The sequence below is a fragment of the Urocampus carinirostris genome, chromosome 18, assembly GCF_059441175.1.
Source record: "Urocampus carinirostris isolate Australia breed hairy pipefish chromosome 18, RoL_Ucar_1.0, whole genome shotgun sequence".
In the NCBI taxonomy this organism is placed as follows: domain Eukaryota; kingdom Metazoa; phylum Chordata; class Actinopteri; order Syngnathiformes; family Syngnathidae; genus Urocampus; species Urocampus carinirostris.
Window position 1 is genome coordinate 19,806,746 of NC_142366.1, and position 23,186 is coordinate 19,829,931.

General features: G+C 43.1%; 1 protein-coding gene across 4 annotated transcripts in view; it reads left to right on the forward strand.

The window, feature by feature from the left end:
* ctnnd2a (catenin (cadherin-associated protein), delta 2a) overlaps positions 1-23,186 on the forward strand; it is a 464,623-nt gene that overhangs the window by 315,958 nt on the left and 125,479 nt on the right. For all 4 annotated transcript variants that reach the window (XM_088322042.1, XM_088322045.1, XM_088322044.1 and 1 more), the window contains exons 13-14: positions 10,944-11,076; positions 22,910-23,123. In XM_088322042.1, the coding sequence (XP_088178168.1) occupies positions 10,944-11,076; positions 22,910-23,123 (347 nt within the window). The remainder of the gene's footprint in view (positions 1-10,943; positions 11,077-22,909; positions 23,124-23,186) is intronic.

Below are 23,186 nucleotides of genomic sequence, written 5' to 3' on the forward strand. Positions count from 1 at the left end.
CTCATTTTACCTCAGGGGCCACACAATAGAACAAACATTCTCCCGGGGGCCGGACTAGTAGATTAGAGAGAAAGAAAAAGAGAGAAAGAAAAAAGACAAAGCGAAGGAGAAAAGAGAGAGGGTGGGACAATGAAAGAGAGGAAGGGAGAAAGAGAGAGAGAGAGAAGAGAGAGGGAGAGAGAATGTGAGAAACAAAAAAGATATAAAGACAAATAGTGAGAGAGGGGGAAAGAAATGGAGAGAAAGAATGATATCCAAAGAGAAATAGAAAGAGAGAAAGGGGGAAGGAGAGAAAAGAGAAGGAGAGAAGGGGAAAGCAGGAGAGAGCAAAAGAGAGAAAAGGAAAAATGGAAGAGAGAACAAAAGAAGGTAAAAAGACACAGAGAGAGAAAGAGACAAAGAGAAACAAAGAAAGAGAGAGAGACACAGAAAGTGAAAGAGAGAGACACGGAGAGTGAGAGAAAAAGGGAGGAAGAGAAAGAGAGAAAGAGAGAGAGAGAGAGAGAGAGAGAGAGAGAGAGAGAGAGAGAAGAAATACAAGTACACCGTCTCTGTGAGAGGCACCTGGCTTTGGCAACATCAAGTGGACATATTTAGACCTGCAGCTCGTTTTTCTCTTGCGCTTCTCTGAGCGTTGTCTGTCTCGCGGGCCGGATTCAATCCCTTAGCGAGCCTGATCTGGCCCCCGGGCCGCATGTTTGACACCCCTGATCTATAAAGTTACAACAAGAAAGACAAATACTGCGAATATTCGTATATTATCTACGACGATATTGTCATCTGGCACCAGTGACAGAGACTAGCGTGTTATGTCTAATCTCGTTGCATACAATATTTCACCACATTGATATCAGTGAAAATAAAGACTATTCTATTCTATTTTATTCAATTTCATTCAATTTCATTCCATTTTATTCCATTCTTTTCTGTTTTAATATTTTATTTTCTCATCCATCCATTTTCTGTGCTGCCTATCCTCACCAGAGACGTGGGGGTGCTGGAGCCCATCCCAGGCACCCTTGGGCAGTGGGCAGGGGACCCCTGAACTGGTTGCCAGCCAGTCACACAGAGCACACAGAGACAGACAACTCATTTTGGTCTGGCCAATTAACCTAAAATGTGTGTTTTGGGAATGTGGGAGGGAATCGGAGTGCCCATACGAAACCCACGCAGGCACGGGGAGACCATACAAACTCCGCACGAGGAGGCGGCTGTATCTAGAATTGAATCCTGGACCTCCGCACTATGGGGTTGCACTGTAATCACCCAACGGCCTTGCGATGTTCTGTCCTGTTCTATTCTGTCCTATTATATTCTGTTCTGTTCTGTTCCATTCTATCCGCAATATCCCGAGGCATTGATGCTTGTCAAATTGTGGCGAGATGCCTTAATATATATTTAGCGGGAATCTTTTGCTGGCATTTGTCCCGTCGTCGCTTTTTGTGTGTCTTTGTGCTGTTGTGTTCCGCTGCTCTTCGTCACTGGCCCTTTGCCCGGTAGTGTGTCTAACAGGTTTGTAGTGCTCATTAGCACCAGTGTTGACTGGTGTCATCTGAAGGCTGTTTGCTTGTTTGTCCTTTATTTTTCTTTTCTTTTTAGCCAAAATTGTTTTTACCCTCCTCTTTACAGCAGAGGTGTTCAAATTGTTTCTTTCCAGGGCCACATAAAGACAAATCTAACGCAGGACGCCAACAGTTTTGTTTGTATGTATTTATTTTGAGGGCGAAAAACTGAAATTTATTTGTGATTTGTTCAGAATTACGGGAAACGTTTCAAAGGGAAAGTGTTTTTTCGACCCCTAGATGTCACTGTATGCTGTAGAACAACTAAAGTGTGTAGAAAGTCCACAGAAGAATACAAACTACCGAAACTCAAATTGACCAAGTGCATATCACTTTACATTTTTTATCCAGCCATATTGAGGTTTATGGGTACCCGAAGCAGAAAGATGGCAAACATTTATTTGAGCTTCCTTTAGGGCACAGGTGTCAAACAGGCGGCCCGTGGGCCAAATCAGGCCCGCTAAGGGATTGAATCCGGCCCGCGAGACAACACTCAGAGAAGCGCAATAGAAAAACAAGCTGCAGGTTGAAATATGTCAACTTGATGTTGCCAAAGAATGGTGCCTCGAACAAAGACACTGTACTTGTATTTCTTTTTCTTTTTTTCTCTCTCTCTCCCTCTTTTCCAATCCTTTTCTCCCATTCTCTGTCTCGGTCTCTTTCACTCTCTTTTTCTCTTCCTTTGTCTCTTTCTCTCTCTGTCTTTTTTAACATCTTTTTCTCTAACTTCCTTTTTTCCTTTTCTCACTTTTCTCTTTCTCTCTTCCTACCCTTCGCGCTTTCCTTTCTCTTTTTCTGTCTTTCTATTTCTCTTTGATTTCTTCTGCTCCCTTTCTTTCCCGCTCTCTCACGACTTCTCTTTTTATCTCTTTTGTTTCTCACGCTCTCTCCCTCTCTCTCTTTCTTTGTCCCGCCCTCTCTCCTTTTCCCCTTACTCTTTCTCTTATTTCTTTATCTCTCTTTTTCTTTCTCTTTAATCTACCAGTCCGGCCCCCGACAGAGTGTTTGTTCTATCGTGTGGCCCCCGAGTTAAAATGAGTTTGACACCCCTGCTTTAGGGGATGCTAACTTATGTTAGATAAATGCTGATTTTCCCGACATACAATTAGTTTTAAAAAAGTGTTTGGTTTTTTTTTTTACCCTAGGAGGTGGTAAATAATAAACTATGTCCCTTTTAAATGTATGTATAATGTATATATATTTTTTTTCCAGTCAATTTACATATTTGGTTATCCTACTGATAATCGCTAATTTCTTTTTGTTCAGGAAAATACGTTTTATAAATGGTAGAATAAAACAATACCAAGAAAACAGTGTCTAATAATACTAATAATAATTTCCTTTGTATTGTCATTCTTTGTAACAATGTACACAGAACGAAATGTCGATACACCTGACCCGTTGTAGCGAGTCGATGCAGCCGCAGCCAACAGAGGGCGCCGCCATAGAAATGGTTTTCAAGGTATTAGTTAGGCACCCAAACTTAAAGTTCTAAACAGTACCTGAAATGTATCAGTTTCACTGCAGGAATAGGGTCCTAAACGTTGTGTTGTTACAATGATTAGATTTGTGTTTGTGGAGTTAGAACGCCCACTAGTGGTCCATTTGTTCACAGCCATCCATTTGTAACAAGCATGTTTTCGCCTCCCTTAAAATATGTAAGTCAACAAACACATTTGTTAGTGGAACCCTCCAATTTCAAACCACGTATTCAATACTTTTATTCATTTCAAAACATATTTTTTCCGTTTAGTTTAGGTTGCTGGGACAACATGAATTCTGTACGAAGTAATTGTTCGATAAATTGGTTGAATCTTGTATAAGTTTTGTGAAAATATTAAATTACTGGCTTATTGAGTTGGTACTATGGTTTCAGGCATCTCCTTGCCCCCATAAAACGATCAGTGGGCCGCAAGTGTCCCAGTGGCCATACTTTGGACGCCCCTGCTCTCCAGTAACCCCTTTGCCTGTCGTCTCTGTTGGAGTTCCCTTCCCTTGGAGTTTGGCAATGCTTTTTCTCTCTGTGTGTGTCTGGCTCTCCCTACCGGGCCTTTTTAATTAATGGTGAGCCACGATGCCTATCTTATCAGCGGATCTCACTGCTTTCGATTATGTGCGCTGACAGAGCTGTGAGGTAGGAAAGGATGAATCTGGAAAACACACACACAAACACACACTCAAAGCCAGGTTTTTACGCACAGAAAGTTAAAGAAGAGAAAAAAAATGTGTCACTTATATAGTTGCACCTCTTCTTACAAGCTTATATCATTCCAGGATCGGGGTTATAGCTGAAATTGCTCATTTAACGAGTGATTTTTCCTGAGATAAAATATCTAAAAACTAATTGGTTCGCTCCCATCCTCCAAAACCATAAACATGAATTTTGAAATAGCTATGAAATCTATCTTCCTGATCACTGAGTACACATTGAAATAGTAATTTAACATAAAAGATACAGTGATGAGATAACCAAGATGATTTTAACAAAATAAAATGTGAGTTTATTATGAGAACAAAAAGCAATATCTGCGCGTGCTGCAGAAGACTGAGGAGTGATGGAGATCACATACCTGTGTATTTATACATTTTACACTGGATTTTATATGTTTTTTAATCATTTTGAATTGTGTACATCGTATGACAGTTTTTATACGGGAAAATCAAGAGCACTTAAAACATAAGATCAATATTGTCCTGCCCATTTCGACTCTAAGCTGGATTTTCATCATAGGTTGCTACTATTCGCGGTATTCTACATAGTCTCCCTTGCTGTGAGTAAATAGATGTCTTTTTAAGGTTTATCATCTTTCTAATCTAAATGTTTCCATATAAATCTGCAATCATTGCCGGTGGACCCAAACGCAGGAAGCGTGAAAAGGCATACTATTCAAAACAGATGGCAATCAGTACACATATATAACAAAATATCAAACACACGGTCAGAAACAACAATGAAACTGTCAGAACCAGAAACATGAACTAAACCTCACAATGCCGGATGAAAACTGGAAATAATGATGGTGATAGTTGATAGTGGGGTGGATGATGGAAAATGATAAATCACCCGACACTGAGTGCTGTCCAAAATGTCCTTATGAAGAGTTTCTAATTAGGGACACCTGTCCTAATTATAAATCGATTAGGGACACCCTGGTGGACGGAGGCATGCCAGACCCAAACATAAATCTAGCTGTGTGTGTGTGTGTGTTTGTATGTAACTTATAGGCTCCATAACGGCTATACTGATTTTTGTGAAAATATACCCAGTGTTACTTGAGGCCCCATCAAATGTCTTTAGCTAGGTTTCACGTCAAGGCACCCCCAACAGATACCAACAAAATCAATATACATCTGATTTCGTGGGATCCCTACCGCCCTCTGCCAGCCAAATTGGGTAATACAACTGCAGACCATTGACTTCTCCAAGCAGCTGAATGCAATCTTCTATTGGCCTGGCAACAAATAACGTAGCTTAATAAGGAGGATCTGCAATCAGTAATGGCAAGGTTAAAACTTTAGATCGTAGTAAAATGAAGACACTCTGAGTCGGAGATTTAGGTTTTTGATAGGCCCTTCCATCGGAAGTGCGTGTTTCCAGGATCTACTCAAGGAGGAACACTACCCTTCTCTTTCAGAAGGCTCATTTATTTGAAAACACAAGAAGGAAACTACATACCTCATTGGTTTATATGAACACAGTAAATATATCTGATTGGTTTAGACAGGAATCACATATTTAAATGCAGTGTATAATATTAGTCGCTAGATAGCGTGCAAGTGTAATAAATGAGTAATAACGATGGCTTGAAATGTGGGAGGCAAGTTCTCCCAAAACCGAAACTTTGTAAACACAATGCGTCTCTGTAAGAAAAAAGGGATGTGGGAGGCAAAGCCATCTTTTGACCTTGGAGGTTCTTGCCTCTGAACACCATGTGAAATCGTAAAACTACACACTTTTTGAGTATAGTACAAAAAATATAAATGTATAAAGATATATGTACAAAGGTGTAAGAGTATATAATATACAAGAGTATAAAAAGCACATTTAAACCATAATTTCCCGTACAATTAATAAGGGAAGCAGTTAGCAGAGGTTGACAGGTATGAAATCAAAAGTCGGTTGATGCTACGGAAGCACTTACTGTATTCTTAAAAATAAAGCTACCGTAACTTCAAAGCATATTTTTTGCCTGGAGTAGTTTGTATGTGCAAACTGGATGAACAGGTGCTGATAAGTAGTCACGGGAGGTGAGCAGTCTTGTACGGTTTCTAGTTGTAGCCTCTGGGACTTGTTAACTGGATTTTCCTTTGTTTAGCGAGGTAGATTTCTTGTAAAAAAAAAAAAAGGTTTAGCAAAATTTTTATGTTTAAAGGTGCTTGAATAAAAACCGCAACTATGTACACAAACTGGAACCAAACAAGTCACACCTTGTGTGTCCACATCCCAATCCTTAATCAACTCGTGCCTCTTGTACACACACATAAACAAACTGCCCCGATGTTATCTGCCCATGTGATTTAGAGCTATTTGAGGGTCTCTCCTTCCAAATGTCCTGGGATCTCCCCCCCTCCCACACCTCCTCAAGCTGGATCACGCTATCGCTCCTCCAGCTCGCCTCCGTCAGCCATGTTTTCCAGCTGAATGAACACTTATCATTGGGCAGATAAAGACCCATCCAGGCGAGAGCCCACTTTATCTCAGAGAGCCATGTTTACTCCTCGCTTTCCAACCAATGCGTCACACGTGCGCTCCAGCCGGCAGAGACCACAGCATGAGAGGCCGTTTGCAACTCCTCGGGCTGGTCAATTTCTCCGTGTTTACCCTATTTTCGTCCACGGTCAACAGGAGAAAATAAACCAGGATATCTAGATGGGATTATAGCATGAGCTATTTTGGCGTGCAGGGCTGTAACGGCAAAATCAATCCTCATAGAGCAAAAATCGATGCGGGTTGCAGGATTTCAACAAAGGCTTTTTTTGCGGGATCGCACCGGGAGTTGGGTGTTTCCTGAAAGCATGGTGGTTATTAAAGTAAATAACATGGGTGATTGTGGAGACATACCCCACCCACACTTTCACACACTCCATTCAGGGGACCATTACAGAGGAATTATCAGCAGGGGATGTTACTGTGAGAGAGCATATTTCCTGGGTGTTATTTTTCTTTATTTACTCTTTCCATTGCGCTCACTGGGGTGGAAATTGATCATAGCGGAAAACACATAGCATAAATCCCATTGCTTGCATTCAATTTTGCAATATGATGCGTAACTTTCTTGTATACATGTTGGATTTTTCTTACCAAAAAGTCAGTCAGCATCCCTCCAGTTAAAGCCGGGTGTAAAAAAGTAGTTTTCCAGATCCCTCTTCCAAGAAAATCAGATGGGGAAAGGTAAAATTGTAATTATGGTGTATTTTTGGTTTGTTTGAATGTTCATGATCATTTTTGTGTTAAAAACTTAGGTATAAAGTGTGCATTTCCAGGAAATGCTAAGCATTTATATTATTATCAGCCCTATAAACGGTCATTGTATATATATATCTCATCTCATCTCATTAGCCGTACCGCTTATCCTCATTAGGGTCGCGGGGGGGCTGGAGCCCATCCCAGCCATCTCCGGGCAGTGGGCAGGGGACACCCTGAACTGGTTGCCAGCCAATCACAGGGCACACAGGGACAGACAACTCATTCGCTCATTCACACCTAGGGACAATTTGGACCGGCCAATTCACCTGAAATGCATGTTTTTGGAACGTGGGAGGAAACCGGAGTGCACGGAGGAAACCCACGCAAGCACGGGGAGAACATACAAACTCCGCACAGGAAGTCATATATATATATATATATATATATATATATATATATATATATATATATATATACAATGGGGCAGCACGCCGGCGCAGTGGTTAGCACTTGTGCGGCACAGTTCATGTCATGGGAACCTGTCGTGGGTTCAAATCCAGCTCCAGTCTTCCTGTGCGGAGTTTGTATGTTCTCCCCGTGCTAGCGTGGGTTTCCTCCGGGCACTCCGGTTTCCTCCAGCCCCCCCGCGACCCTAATGAGGATAAGCGGTACGGCTAATGAGATGAGATGATATATATATATATATATATATATAATACAAAACTCAATTCCAATGAAGTTGGGAAAGTGTGTTAATTGCAAATAAAAATGGATCCAAGTAAATTGCAAATTCTTTTCAACCCATATTTAAATGAATGCACAGCAAAGACAACATATTTATTGTCTTCACTCATAAACTTTATTGTTTTGGGAGAAAATCATCAACTCTGTAATTTGATGACAGCAACACGTGCCAAAATAGTTGGGACAGGTGTCAATAACTACTCAGAAAGTGGATGAATGGAAATCAACCAACTATTTGCAGGTGAACAGATGAATTAGCAACAGGTGAGAGTTGTTACTGGGTATAAAAAAGGGAGACCCGAACAAGCTAAGTCATTCACATGCAAGGATGGGGCGAGGTTCACCTCTTTGTGAACAACTGCGTGAGCAAATTGTTGAACAGTTTAAAAACAACATTCCTCAAAGTACAATTGCAAGGAATTTAGGGATATCATCATTTACAGTCCATAATATTGTGAAAAGGTTCAGGGAATCTGGAGAAATCACTGTGCGTAAACGGCATGGCCGTAAACCATTATTGAATGCCCGTGACCTCCGAGCCCTCAAGCGGTACTGCATTAAGAACCGACATCAATGTGTGAAGGACATCACCACATGGGCTCAGGAACACTTTGGAAAACCACTGTCAGTCAATACAGTTCGACGCTATATCCGTAAGTGTGGGTTAAAACTTTATGTTGCAAAGCGTAAGCCATTCATCAACAACATCCAGAAACGCCGCAGGGTTCTCTGGGCCCGAGCCCATCTAAAATGGACTGATACAAAGTGGAAAAGTGTTCTGTGGTCTGATGAGTCAGTTTTCCAAATTGTGTTTGGAAATTGTGGACGTCGTGTCCTCCGGTCCAAAGAAGAACAGAACCACCCAGACTGTTATGCACGCAAAGTGCAAAAGCCAGCATCTGTGATGGTATGGGGGTGCATGAGTGGCCAAGGAATGGGTAACCTGCACATCTGTGAAGGCACCATTAATGCAGAAAAGTACATTCAGGTTTTGGAACAAAGTATGTTGCCATCCAAACAGAATCTTTACCATGGGCGCCCTTGCTTCTTCCAGCAGGATAATGCCAAGCCACACACTGCACGTCTCACGACAGCGTGGCTTCGTAGTAAGAGGGTGCGGGTGCTTGACTGGCCTGCCTGCAGTCCTGACCTGTCTCCCATTGAAAATGTGTGGCGCATTATAAAGCGCAGAATAAGACAAAGGAGACCCCGGACTGTTGAACAGCTGAAGCTGTACATAAAGCAAGAATGGGAAAGGATTCCACTATCAACGATTCAACAACTAGTCTCCTCACTTCCTAAACGTTTATTGAGTGTTATTAAAAGGAAAGGTGATGTAACACAATGGTGAAGAAGCCCCTTTCCCAACTACTTTGGCACTTGTTGCAATTATAAAATTCTAAGTTTATCATTATTTGCTTATGGAAATAAAGTTTATGAGTTTGAACATGGATAATCTTGTCTTTGTGGTGTATTCATTTAAATATGGGTTAGAAAAGGTTTGCAAGTCATTCTATTCTAATTTTACTGACATTTTAAACTTTTTCCCAACTTCAATGGAATTGACTTTTGTATATATATATATATATATATATTGTCAACCAGTTCCAGGGTGTCTGCTGCCCACTGCTCGAAGATGCTTGTGATATATACATATATATATATATATATATATATATATATATATATATATATATATATATAAATGTATACATGTTTTTTTTCCATATGTTGTACTTGTGTTCACTCTGTGCAACACCTCGTACTCCATTTCACCGAGTGAATCAAGGAAGCAGGGTTTTGGGTGCTCTGAGGAGAGGGATGAGCAACAACAAAATGAGTATGGATGTTCAGAGGGGACTGTATGCGAGTGTGATTCCTCCAGCTCGCCTCCGTCAGCCATGTGTGTATGGTGCAGAGACTTGGAGCCTGAACGCCGTTTTGAGAAGGAAATTAAATGCTTTTGAGATTAAGTGTTTAAGGAGTGTGTTAGGAGTGACAAGATCGATTGAGAAATGAAATTGTGAGAGACAGAACTGGAGTAGTAGTGGAACTAAGCAAACGTGTGGATAAGAAAGTACTCAGTTGGTTTGGACACATGGAGAGGATGGATGAGGAGCGAATGTTGAAGAAGATCTACAGAGCAGAAGTAAATGGAAGGAGACCAAGAGGAAAGCCCCGATTGACGTGGATGGATGGTGAAATGAGTGCACTGAAGGAAAGAGGTCTAAATATAGTGGAAGCTAGACATCTTGTTGGTGTTAGGAATAAGTGGAGAGGTGTTGTAAAAGGATAGTGTTCTAAGGGATGGAAAGGGCACTTGTATGATGCGGCAGGGGTAAACCAGTGAAAGCTGTCGGGCCTTGCTGTTTAACAAAAGAGTGTGTTTTGTCACCCTGACCCGAGTGACATGGCCGCTTTCTTGTGTCCCGTTTCATCTGGAGGGACGAAAACATGACCAAGTTGGGTGCCTAAGTTGTTTGGGTGTTTGAGCATTTGGGTTGGCCATGGTCCAGAATGTTTGTGTGGGTTTTTGCTATTTTTTTCCCCCTTTTTTATTTTATTTGTTATTGTATGTGTTTGTCTTGCTGTCGATCACCCCACTTGAGGGATATGACCAATAGATAGTTGGATAGAATAGTTAAAATTGTTTTGGTCTAGTTATATTAGAATTAAGGTGGAAAGGTGTGTGACTGGTACTATTTAGAGTTAATTCCAGACACCGGCCTCCCTCTGTGGAGTCCGTGGAGAGTTTTTCTCCAGGGACTCAGGTATCCTCTTTTCTCAAATACTTGCATGGCAGGTTGATTGACGGGTGTAAATTGTCCCTAGGTATGGGTGGGTGTGTGAATGTTTGACTGTCTCTGTGTGCCCTGCAACTGGCTGGCAACCAATCAGGGGTGTCCTCTGCCCACTGCCTGAAGTCAGCAGAGATGGGCTCCAACACCCATGAGAAGAAAAGCCCCTGGAAAAATGAATACATATGAGGTTGGATTAGCTTGGTTCTTGTATATATCGCTGCTATTCTCTTTCCCACGTTCTAAATCTAGTATTTTTTATTTGTTATAGTTTGTGTTTTTGTTCAGTAACATGCAACCAGTCAATAATAACGTATAGCTTTCAATTTGACGGGCAGGGGGATCAGGATTGCATTTCTTCCCTAGAGTGGTATCGACGCTTGTCTCATCTCCCGAGGATTTCAAATGTCTCCATCTGTCCTGTCTGTGCAGGGAGTTTGGCTGGAGAGATCCTGAGCTGCCGGAGGTGATCCAGATGCTGCAACATCAGTTCCCATCTGTGCAATCCAACGCAGCGGCATACCTTCAGCACCTTTGCTTTGGAGACAACAAGATCAAAGCTGAGGTTGGTGTCTCCATGATCTATAAAACACTCTGACGAGAGGAGTGAGAACACTTTGGCATTCCCTGTGTGACAGCTCAAGTAGTGGCACATAAACCAACCTGTTCTGGCTTACAAACCAAATGTCATTCACTGGTGGACCAGCTCGGTTGAATTTTGACATCTATAGCTGTCATTGGTAGTAAAGAGAGTAATCTATAGCCGTGCTTTTAAACCAGTGTGCAACCTTTGTGCTGTGAGACCTTGTTTAGTGTGCCACAGGAAATCATTGAAATTTATCTTTGCTAAATGTATGCCATTCTTCAGTACCTTTGCTTTCAGCCAAATAACTCATATTCATCTATCTCAGTAGGAGACCGTGGATAACATTTTATTTTATTTTTACAGTGGCTTGTGAAACTATTTTGCCCCCTTAAACTTTGTGACCTTTTGCCACATTTCAGACTTCATAACATCAAGATATAAAACTGTGATTTCTCGTGAAGCGTCAACAATAAGTGGGACACGATCATGAAGTGGAACCCATTTTAATGGATATTTTAAACTTTTTAAACAAATAAAAACAAAAAATTGGGTGTGCAAAATTATTCAGCCCCATTGAGTTAATACTTTGTAGCGCCACCTCTTGCTGCGACTACTGCTGCAAGTCGCTTGGGGTATGTCTCTATCAGTTTTGCACATCGAAAAACTACTATACTAAAAATATGCTTATGAGGTACTACAGGGAATAAATTAACAAATTATTTTGTTTATGAAGCTGTTTAGAATTGCTTTAGCAATTTGTAAAATCAAAAAAAGCATAAAAGTCTAGAACATAGTAAAAAAATCCAGTGGAAAAAATATATTTGCTAATTTTAAATATTGATTTTGCTACATTTATTGGTTAAACAGGTTAAAAATATATTAAAATCTTATATACAGCAAAACAGTAACTACAAATGATAAGTGATAAGTTTAAAGTTTAGTAGACACTCAACAAAAGTACATCAAAGGATTTTGAACTTACAATAAGAAGAGAGGAGCAAGTGTTAGCTTCATATAAGAAACTCCAACCGGTTGTAAAATCCCTACCCTAAACACTTAATTTTTCATTAAATCTCTCAGGTTACAACAGCTAATCTCCTCTAAAGGGTGCGGCAAAGAAAGAACAGCAACGTAATTGGCCGATAGTGACAACAATGTAAACACTTTAAGTTAGTTAAGTTATTCTAAGTAAGTTAAAACAACAAACAACAGTGTGCAATAAAAGTCAAAATAAGGCGTTGGCATCATATGCAATATTCTTTGCAGGTATGCAATTTTGAAATCAGAATGAGCTGCTAAGAATAAGAAACGTATTATATTTTTTTACATTGCATTTAGTTGTCACATATGTCATGGCACTCCAGGGTAAACGTGTAATATACACTTTGAAGAGGAAAAATAAGCTAAAAGATAGGATAAATTGTCACGGACCAGGGCAGGAAACAGAATTTAGAACCCACTCGCCTAACGTACTCACAATTTTTTGGGGAGAGGCGGAATGCGTGCACACTCGATCCGGGGATCGATGGTCGCAGAAGTGGATTCAAATGCGAAAAAGAAAAGTTGTAAAAAATAAACGCATCAGGCCAAATATAAAACAGAATCAAACACAGGCAGATTCACAGAACTAGGGATTTAACACAGAGTTTAACAGTCTTGCAGAAGTCTCACAGACATTTCACAAACGCTCAGACAACTAACGGCTCAAAGGAGCGCGTTTAAGTAGTGCCGAGGAGCAATCAGTCAATGCGTCTCAGCCGGTGTCCATGGGCGGGGCCAATTGGGCGCCGTGGCAACCGCGACCGAATCAGGCGCCACCCGGCTGGGACCAACTGGGCGCCATGGCAACCGTGACATAAATAGGCAAGTATTTACAACATAGTGCTAAAAAACTGTCCTAAGTTTTAATTAGACTGCAGTTAAAGAATTGTGCATCGTAATAATAGTGCAGTTAAACGTAATGCAATAACATTTAGCAGCAACAACAGTTTTCAAATAAGTCACAAGATTTTTATTTTTACTTTTGCACACTTTTAGAGTGGCTAGGGCAAATGACAAATCACTAAAACGGTAAAACAAAAATTACTGAGCAGCCACCATCCTGCGCGCCAAGATCTTTGACATGTGATGTATTTACACAATCACTACTATGCTCTTCTCGGATTTGTTGAAGCTTCTTATTAAAGAAAACCATCAAGTCATGAACTGAATGCGTCTCCTTGTTAGCAATGCCACTGCGTCAAAGAGGATTTTCAGGTTATTTTTTGTGTATCTATTACCTTAGAGAAATAGCAGAGGCAAGGGCTGCTTTATATTTCAGCAGGCTGCCGCACCAGGTCTGACAGAAAAGCTCAAGCTTGGTTGCACGCTATTTTTGTGCATCATAAACTCGGTAACCAATGCTCTGGTAGGAAGGCTATGCCTCCCCTGTCATAGTGGAAAGAATTAAAAACTATGTGATTTTTTTTTTATGTAAAGTGGTAGTTATTTATTGGATTTCCCTTTTTAAAATCACATTATATTATGAATATTATTAATACAACTAACAAGTATTACGTATTACTGTGCAGGGCGTCTGCAGATGCAGAGTGAGGCACACAATTAGCTTGCCTCAAGGCAGAGGGCAATAGTGACACCAAGGATTCTGATTTAGCACACACCGAACACACCAAACAATAGTGTTGGTTATAATATTATTAAGCTATCAGCAAGGCAAGCCAATTATTATTATTTTATTCTAGTTGCATGTTCTTTTCTTGATAATCGAGGATTACTTAACTATTTATTCAAAAGGAGAAGCGCATACAGACGCTGTCCTACTACGATCGTTCGTAAATTGAATGTGTTGGTAAGTTTCTTTAGTGCTATAGTTTGTATGGAATGTATGTTTGAGGTTTATATAAGTATGTTTAAGGCTTGTTTAAGTAACCTGTATTGTTTTGTACTAAAAAATAAACATATCATAAAATAGTATGCTCTATCAAAATAAATCATGTTAAGTTTAACTTACTATTGGAAGATGAGCTTCAAGAGTTAGGAGACTTCCTCCTCTGTGGTAAAAAGTGGCCGAAAAAAGGCGATCCAACCATTTTCTCAACTGCGTTAAGCTATCGTATTCCACTTTATTTTAAAAGAAACATCTCGCCTCTTCTTTACACTTTACAACCATATCGAATGGATGCACGAGGTATTACACAATAAAAATGTCAAGGTTCTTAGCGTGCTGGAGATACAGTATAGTATGTTTACAAACAAACTAGGAAAAGGAAACTGGATTTCCTTTTCAGGGTGGATCCTGGGTAATACAATATACAAATTCCCAGTGTGACGTGCAAACGAAAGAAGGAGAGAAGAGAGGAGAGAAAGAGAGAAGGCTGAGACAAGAGAAGGGGAAAACGAGAGAGAGAGAAATATAGAAAAGGAAAAGAGAGCAAAAGAAGCTAGAAAGACACTCAGAGAGAAAGAGACAGAGCAACAAAGAAAGAGAAAAAGAGAGAATGAGAGAGATAGACAGTGAGAGAGATAGAGAGAGAGAAAGAAATACAACTACAGCGTCTTTTTGAGAGAAACCTGGCTTTGGCAACATCAAGTGGACAACCTACAGCTCGTTTTTCTCTTGCACTTCCCTCAGCCTTGTCTCGCGGGCCGGTTTCAATCCCTTAGCGGGCTTGATCCGGCCCACGGGCCGCCTGTTTGACACCCCTGCTTTACAGCAACATCTACTAGTCAAATAATATATACTGTTTCTTTAAGGATGAAATGTCCCTTGTGTAATAATACAAGATCATTTAAAATCGCAAGATATGATTAGATAAAAAATGTTGAACATCATAAATGAGATTTTCCATGTTAATCTATCCTGCTGCCAATTTTCCATTAAGTCCGAAGCAGAACACGTTTGACATTGCTGACCCAACAAATTGGATATGATTTAAATGATATTAAGTTTAGCCCCTCAGCAATCACAATGACTTATTATAATTGCCTCATGATTCTGCTGAATTAGTTGCAATGCTCATCTAAGGCTGTCTGTTTTTTTACATTTTTGAGCAAAGACAGACTCTCCTTATTTGTTTAAAAAAATAAGTTAATTTTAGCTTTATTTATCTTTATAAAGCATATTATCTTATGAAAAGTTTGTTTTTTAGTACAAAGTAATACAGGTTACCTATACAAGCCTTAAACATACTTACCGTAAATTCTGGACTATAGAGCGCACCCGCCACATTTTAAGAGGAAAACCGATTTTGTACATACACAAGCCGCTAGCCGCACCTGTATATAAGCCGCATGCGCCCACATTTAAACATGTAACACAAACACAAAATTAACGCAAACCCGACTTCAAGTCCCGCGATTGAAAGTAAATGTCCTTCATTAAAGTCCACAGTCCAAAAATCACAGCCGGCAAAATAAACAGAAAATGATACCGGTACTTAAGGTTTGATGCAGACCTGCAGAGTCCAGGTCCCGTTGAAAGTAATCCAAGGAAAAAAGTGTATATTTCCAAAGGTAAGGGTGGGAAAAATATATCAGATGAACACATTTACTCACGCAACTCCCTTCTTTAACCAACTTTTTACCCCCTCTTCTTTCCTTGTCTGTCCCTCACCTTTAGCGGTCCCTACTTAAACTCGGCACCCCGCGTTTGTTCCGTCCCTCATTTTTCGTTCATCCGTGCAAACATAAGTGTCAAAAATAAAAACAAATAAATACATTACAAAAATATACAGTTGCAAATACATATTATACATGGGTTACACATATTGACAAAGAAAGACGGTACACCGAGAGAGTTTTCAAAGCTTTAATAATAATAATATAGCTTTGACAGGGCAGTTAATGGTAGCAACACTCGAGCGCCGCTGGCGGCCGTTAGAAAAATTACATAAATTGGCCGCATCACTGAATAAGCCGCAGGGTTGAAACTTAGGGAAAAAAAGGAGCGGCTTGTAGTCCGGAATTTACGGTATATGAACCTTAAACATACATTCCATACAAAATATAGCACTGAAGCAACTTACGCACAAATTCAACTTATGAACGATCGTCCGTAAGTAGGGCAGCGTCTGTATCGGTATTGTCACAGAAAGCCACTGCCCGGCATTGTTAGGCTGGCTCATCTCCGAAGAGATGACACTGTACACCAAAAACTAACGGCGACCAGATGACAAAGGTACTGTATCCGAGTCAGATCAGGAGGCTTCTCCTGCTTCTGGTAACCATGAAAATGAGTAATATTTGTTTCATGTGGGGTAGCTGCGCAATACACTGTCCTATTTCCAGACATAGAAGACAATATTATTTGGAATAAGATATACATACCATACTGTTCTATACAGAAGAAAACAATGCTAGCTTTTTGCTCAGAAAACTTTACTTTTTGTTTAATTCATTCACAAAAACAACCAACAAAAAAAAGACATTTGTATTTACCTACGGGCACGTTTAAATGATAGATTTTCCTTCTTAAATCAATATATATATTTCTTATTTAATTATTTTTTTTCCCATGAAGAGGCGCTAAATAATAAACACTGTCCTTATAGTTTGCAATAGTCTGTGGTCTGTGCAGCCCTTTGAGACTCTTTGTGATTAAGGGCTATACAAATAAACATGACTTGACTTGGCTAGTAGTGGCGTTCAAAGGGATGGGCAGGGCACCTGTATGATGCGGCAGGGGTAAACCAGTGAAAGCTGTGGGCCCTGCTGTTGAACAAGAGTGTGTTGTGTCACCCTGACCCAAGTGACATGGCCGCTTTCTGGTGTCCCGTTTCATCTGGGGGGACGAAAGCATGACCAACTTGGGTGTCGAGGTGCCTAACGTGTTTGGGTGTTTGAGCTATTGGGTTGGCCATGGTCCAAAATGTTTATGAGTGTTTTTTGCCATTTTCCCCCTTTTTTTTCTTTGTTATTGTATGTGTTTGTCTTGCTGTCGGTCACCCCTCTTGAGGGATATGACCAAGGTAGATAGATAGATATATAGATAGAAGATAGATAGATAGATAGATAGAAAGATACTCCTTATAAAGTCCAATGCGACGGTGTTTTTTATTATATTTTTACCCTCTAACGATATCCATCTCATGATGTCATGCAAAGGAATTCAGCGGGCTTTTTCTTTATTGTCAATGTAGTTTTTTTTGTCTCTCCTTCGCTGTGCTCTTCGCCTCAGTGCAAATAGGAATGGGTTAATGGTGGCCCATTTTGGAACGTCCCCATAGGGAAATCACTTTATGAGGTCACACATTCAATTAGGCAAATGTCGAATCATTCTAAAAAAAAAAAACAAGAGAAACCGTTCGAGTGCCCGCACGATGGTTTGAAGTTGCGTTTACAATCAAGCTGGTAAACAGCTAGCTTGCCACTGATTTGTCCTGACATTCCATATGCGGTGACTCACGCCCGCTAACACACTTGTTAGGCTTCACGTGCTAACTGTAGCGGCTAAAAAAATTGTCGCCCGAGCATCTCGCTGGGATTTTTTTATTTATTTTTTTTATCACGCCCGCAGCTCCTCTGAGCCCTCCAATCCCGGCTGTCACCATCGCTAACTGTTTGCACAGAAACCCTGTCGCTACGGGTTACCAGTTGTTGTCGCTGCTGACTAACAACGGGAGACAAAGACAAATCAATGGCTGCTTCTAATCTTCTCTGCATGATTCTGAATTAAGCCCAAGTATGGCAACGGTGATTTCATGGAATACGAGATTAGCTTCTAAACAATTCTTACGAGGGAAGTGCATCGGGACGGAATTAGAGGAATAAAACAAAAGAGTGAAAGGGTGGCAGAAGTAGGAAACAACATGGTCAATACAGCAAGGTTAGGTTGCCATTCACAGCAACCCCTTAATCCATTTTAATTGAATAGATAAGCAAAGTCATTTTACTCGATAGACTCCCGCTGTGTCATCAAACACCTCCATCCTCTCCTTGTCCTCCTTTGGAGCCTCATAGGCTACTTTTATTCCCTATTTAAATGAGTATTTTGACTCAAACAGTTTAAAAAATTAAAGCATTCATTTTCATGAAAGACCAATGTCATATGTTTTCTCTTTATATACTTGTATACGGTTATATATACCGTAATTATGGTGTTCTATGGGAGATTGTAACTCAGTGGTCTTAAACTTGTAACCCGTGACATAATAGTTTTTTATTTTCCTCATGCTCCTCCTTGATCTGCTACCTTATCGTGGTGGAGGAGTTTGTGTGTCCCAATGATCCTAGGAGCTATGTTGTCGGGGGCTTTAAGCCCCTGGTAGGGTCACCCATGGCAAACAGGTCCTAGGTGAGTGGCCAGACAAAACGCAGATCAGAAGACCCCTAATGATGAGAGAAAACTTTGGTCCTCGATTTCCCTCGCCCGGACGCGGGTTACCGGGGCCCCCTTCTGGAGCCAGGCCTGGAGGTGGGGTCCGCTGGCGAGCGCCTGGTGGCCGGACCCTTACCCACGGGGGCCGGCCGGGCACAGCCCGAAGGGACGACGTGGGACCCTCTTCCCATGGGCTCACCACCTGTAGGAGGGGCCAAAGGGGTCGGGTGCGCAGAGAGCTGGGTAGCAGCCAAGGGAGGGGTCCTTGGCGCGACGATCCCCGGCTACAGAAACTGGCTTTTGGGACATGGAACGTTACCTCTCTGGCAGGGAAGGAGCCCGAGTTGGTGCGTGAGGTTGAGAAATTCCGACTAGATATAGTCGGACTCACCTCTACGCACGGCTTGGGCTCTGGTACCAGTCCTCTCGAGAGGGGTTGGACTCTCTTCCACTCTGGAGTTGCCCGTGGTGAGAGGCGCAGAGCCGGTGTGGGCATATTAATTGCTCCACGGCTCGGCGCCTGTACGTTGGGGTTCACCCCAGTGGACGAGAGGGTAGCCTCCCTCCGCCTTCGGGTGGGGGGACGGGTCCTGACTGTTGTTTGTGCTTATGCACCAAATAGCAGTTCGGAGTACCCAACCTTCTTGGGGTCCTTAGAGGGTGTGCTTGAGAGCGCGCCCCCTGGGGACTCCCTCGTACTGCTGGGAGACTTCAACGCTCACGTGGGCAATGACAGTGAGACCTGGAAGGGCGTGATTGGGAAGAACGGCCCCCCTGACCTGAACCCGAGTGGTGTTTCGTTATTGGACTTCTGTGCTCGTCATGGTCTGTCCATAATGAACACCATTTTCAGACATAAGGGTGTCCATATGTGCACTTGGCACCAGGACACCCTAGGCCGTAGTTCGATGATCGACTTTGTCATCGTTTCGTCGGACCTGCGGCCGCATGTTCTGGACACTCGGGTGAAGAGAGGGGCGGAGCTGTCAACTGATCACCACCTGGTGGTGAGTTGGCTTCGATGGTGGGGGAAGATGCCGGCCCGACCCGGCAGACCCAAGCGTGTTGTGAGGGTCTGTTGGGAACGGCTGGCAGAATCTCCTGTCAGAAGAAGTTTCAATTCACACCTCCGGCAGAACTTCGCCCATGTCCCGAGGGAGGCGGGGGACATTGAGTCCGAGTGGACCATGTTCCGCGCCTCCATTGTCGAGGCGGCTGATCGGAGCTGTGGCCGCAAGGTAGTCGGTGCCTGCCGCGGTGGCAACCCTCAGACCCGTTGGTGGTCACCGGCGGTGAGGGATGCCGTCAAGCTGAAGAAGGAGTCTTATCGGGCCTTCCTGGCCTGTGGGACTCTGGAAGCAGCTGGCAGGTATCGGCTGGCCAAGCGGAATGCGGCTTTGGCGGTTGCCGAGGCAAAAACTCGGGCATGGGAGGAGTTTGGCGAGGCCATGGAAGCCGACTTCAGAACGGCTTCGAGGAAATTCTGGTCCACCATCCGACGTCTTAGGGGGAGGAAGCGGTGTGCCATCGACACTGTGTATAGTGCCGATGGGGCGCTGCTGACCTCGACCCGGGACGTTGTGAATCGGTGGGCGGAGTACTTCGAAGACCTCCTCAATTCCACCGGCACGTCTTCCTCTGGGGAAGCAGAGCCTGAGGACTCTGGGTTGGGCTCTCGTATCACTGGGGTTGAAGTCACCGAGGTTGTCAAAAAACTCCTCGGTGGCAGGGCCCCGGGGGTCGATGAGATCCGCCCAGACTTCATTAAGGCTCTGGATGTTGTGGGCGTGTCATGGTTGACGCGCCTCTGCAACATCGCGTGGACATCGGGGACAGTGCCTCTGGACTGGCAGACTGGGGTGGTGGTTCCCGTCTTTAAGAAGGGGGACCGGAGAGTGTGTTCCAACTACAGGGGAATCACACTTCTCAGCCTCCCTGGTAAGGTCTATTCAGGGGTACTGGAGAGGAGGGTCCGCCAGGAAGTCGAATCTCGGATTCAGGAGGAACAGTGTGGTTTTCGTCCTGGCCGTGGAACACTGGACCAGCTCTATACACTCTTCAGGGTCTTTGAGGGTGCATGGGAATTTGCCTGTCCGGTCTACATGTGTTTTGTGGACTTGGAGAAGGCATTCGACCGTGTTCCTCGGGAGGCCCTGTGGGGGGTGCTTCGGGAGTATGGGGTACCGCACAGTCTTATCCGGGCTGTGCGGTCCCTGTATGCCCGGTGCCAGAGTCTGGTCCGCATTGCCGGCAATAAGTCGGATTCGTTCCCGGTGAGGGTTGGGCTCCGCCAGGGCTGCCCTTTGTCACCGATTCTGTTCATAACTTTTATGGACAGAATTTCTAGGCGCAGCCTTGGCGGGGATGGAGTCCGGTTTGGGGGCCTCAGTATTGCATCACTGCTTTTTGCAGATGACGTGGTGCTGTTGGCTTCCTCAGCCCGTGATCTTCAGCTCTCGCTGGAGCGATTCGCAACCGAGTGTGAAGCGGCCGGGATGGGGATCAGCACCTCCAAGTCCGAGGCCATGGTTCTCAGTCGGAAAAGGGTGGTATGCTCCCTCCGTGTCGGGGAGGAGGTCTTGCCCCAAGTGGAGGAGTTCAAGTATCTTGGGGTCTTGTTCACGAGTGACGGTAGGATGGAACGGGAGATCGACAGACGGGTCGGTGCAGCGTCTGCCGTCATTCGGACCCTGTACCGGTCTGTCGTGGTGAAGAGGGAGCTGAGCCGAAAGGCAAAGCTCTCGATCTACCAGTCCATCTACGTTCCTACCCTCACCTATGGTCATGAACTTTGGGTCATGACCGAAAGAACTCGATCCCGGATACAAGCGGCCGAAATGAGTTTCCTCCGCAGGGTGGCTGGGTTCTCCCTTAGAGATAGGGTGAGAAGCTCAGTCATCCGGGAGGGACTCGGAGTAGAGCCACTGCTCCTCCGCGTTGAGAGGAGCCAGTTGAGGTGGCTCGGGCATCTAATAAGGATGCCTCCTGGACGCCTCCCTCGGGAGGTGTTCCGGGCATGTCCCACCGGCAGGAGGCCCCGGGGGCGGCCCAGGACACGTTGGAGAGACTATGTCTCTCGGCTGGCTTGGGAACGCCTCGGGGTCCCGTCGGATGAGCTGGAGGAAGTGGCTGGGGATAGGGACGTCTGGGCTTCCCTTTTAACGCTGCTGCCCCCGCGACCCGACCTCGGATAAGCGGAAGACAATGGATGGATGGATGGATTTTCCTCATGTTGAGGTTTTTTGAGTTTTTCCTTGCCCTCATGTAGGTTATGGATCAGGGGATGGTATAATCATAGTCTGTAGTTTGCAATAGTCTTTGCTCTGTGCAGCCCTTTGAGACGCCTTGTGATTAAGGGCTATACAAATAAACACAACTTGACTTGACTAGTAGTGGCTTCAATCCAATCTTTATCCACACATCAAGGAGCCCCCATTTGCTCGTACTGTTTCCTGTATCGAGCGATTGAGGTATGTAGGTGGCAACTAGAGGCATAGTGAAACAGTGTGGTCAGAGTAGCAAATGCATGGATAAGTTTTCTGTACATTCAAGGAAACTGTGGGGGTCAGATGCATCGACATTTCGTTCTGTATACACGTGTACTAGAATGACAATAAAGTAGATCTGAATCTGAATCTGAAGTAAAGATTATGAACGCTTGTAGATTTTTCTTTCTAAAAAGTTGACGAAGTTCCGTCGTTATTGTCGGGGCTGAGAGGGATGATGTTTTGTGCATCGCTATGAAGACTGAAATCCTACGATCGCATCACTGGAAACATCAGGAATTGAAATGTTCTTGCAAAGCCCATGCTTCAGTCATGCATTAGTTTTGTGTTCTTGCAATAAAATGATATTTTAAAAGAAAGGATCCCTTGTTAAAAACAAGTGTAGGTTGATTATGAAGTCTTCTGCATGAATATGTTGTGTTTATTTGAGCGTTATGTTAAATAATATACTAAAAACACATTCATTAAAAATAGTAATACATTCCGACACTAGTTAATAACTAAGGAAGTGTATACAATAATTATGAGGGTGGATAACAGCCTAAAATAATGTCACAGTTTTTGGCCTGATTGGAAAAACATACCCATCAATTACCTGCCACACTTGAATATTTAATCAGCTGACACTGTTTGTTAGAAAGATTCCAAGCATTTATGTATAATGTTTGTATTTGTATGTAGTAGTAGCAATACTTGGTCTCCTTACTACCATTGGTCCATGTGCGCAAGGGATGGGAGAGCTTAAGATCAGTCCGCAAGGTTAAAGGCTGTTGTGATTGTACATACTTCTAAATTTTAGTCAGTATAGTACGTTGAGTTTTTTCTTCGGAATATTTTTGTTTGTATTTATGTATTTATGGTAATGCAATTGAAGTACTATTGACTGCTGCGCTCCATGATTAAGACACAGTCCTCAAATGAGTGTCTTAATCCGCACTCTACATTTTACGCTCCCCCCCATAAATGCTTTTCGTTTGTCTGTTGTTTCTAGATCCGCAGACAGGGAGGTATTCAGCTGCTGGTGGACTTGCTGGACCACAGGATGAGTGAAGTTCACCGCAGTGCCTGCGGAGCTCTGAGGAACCTGGTTTACGGCAAAGCCAACGACGAGAATAAAGTCGCCCTGAAAAATTGTGGTGGGATCCCGGCCCTGGTCCGCCTTTTGAGGAAAACAGGAGATGTGGAAATCAGAGAGCTGGTCACAGGTATGCTGACTTCTATGAATTTTTGTTATCTGAAAGTGTAACTTTGCATCTCGGTCAAGGGCG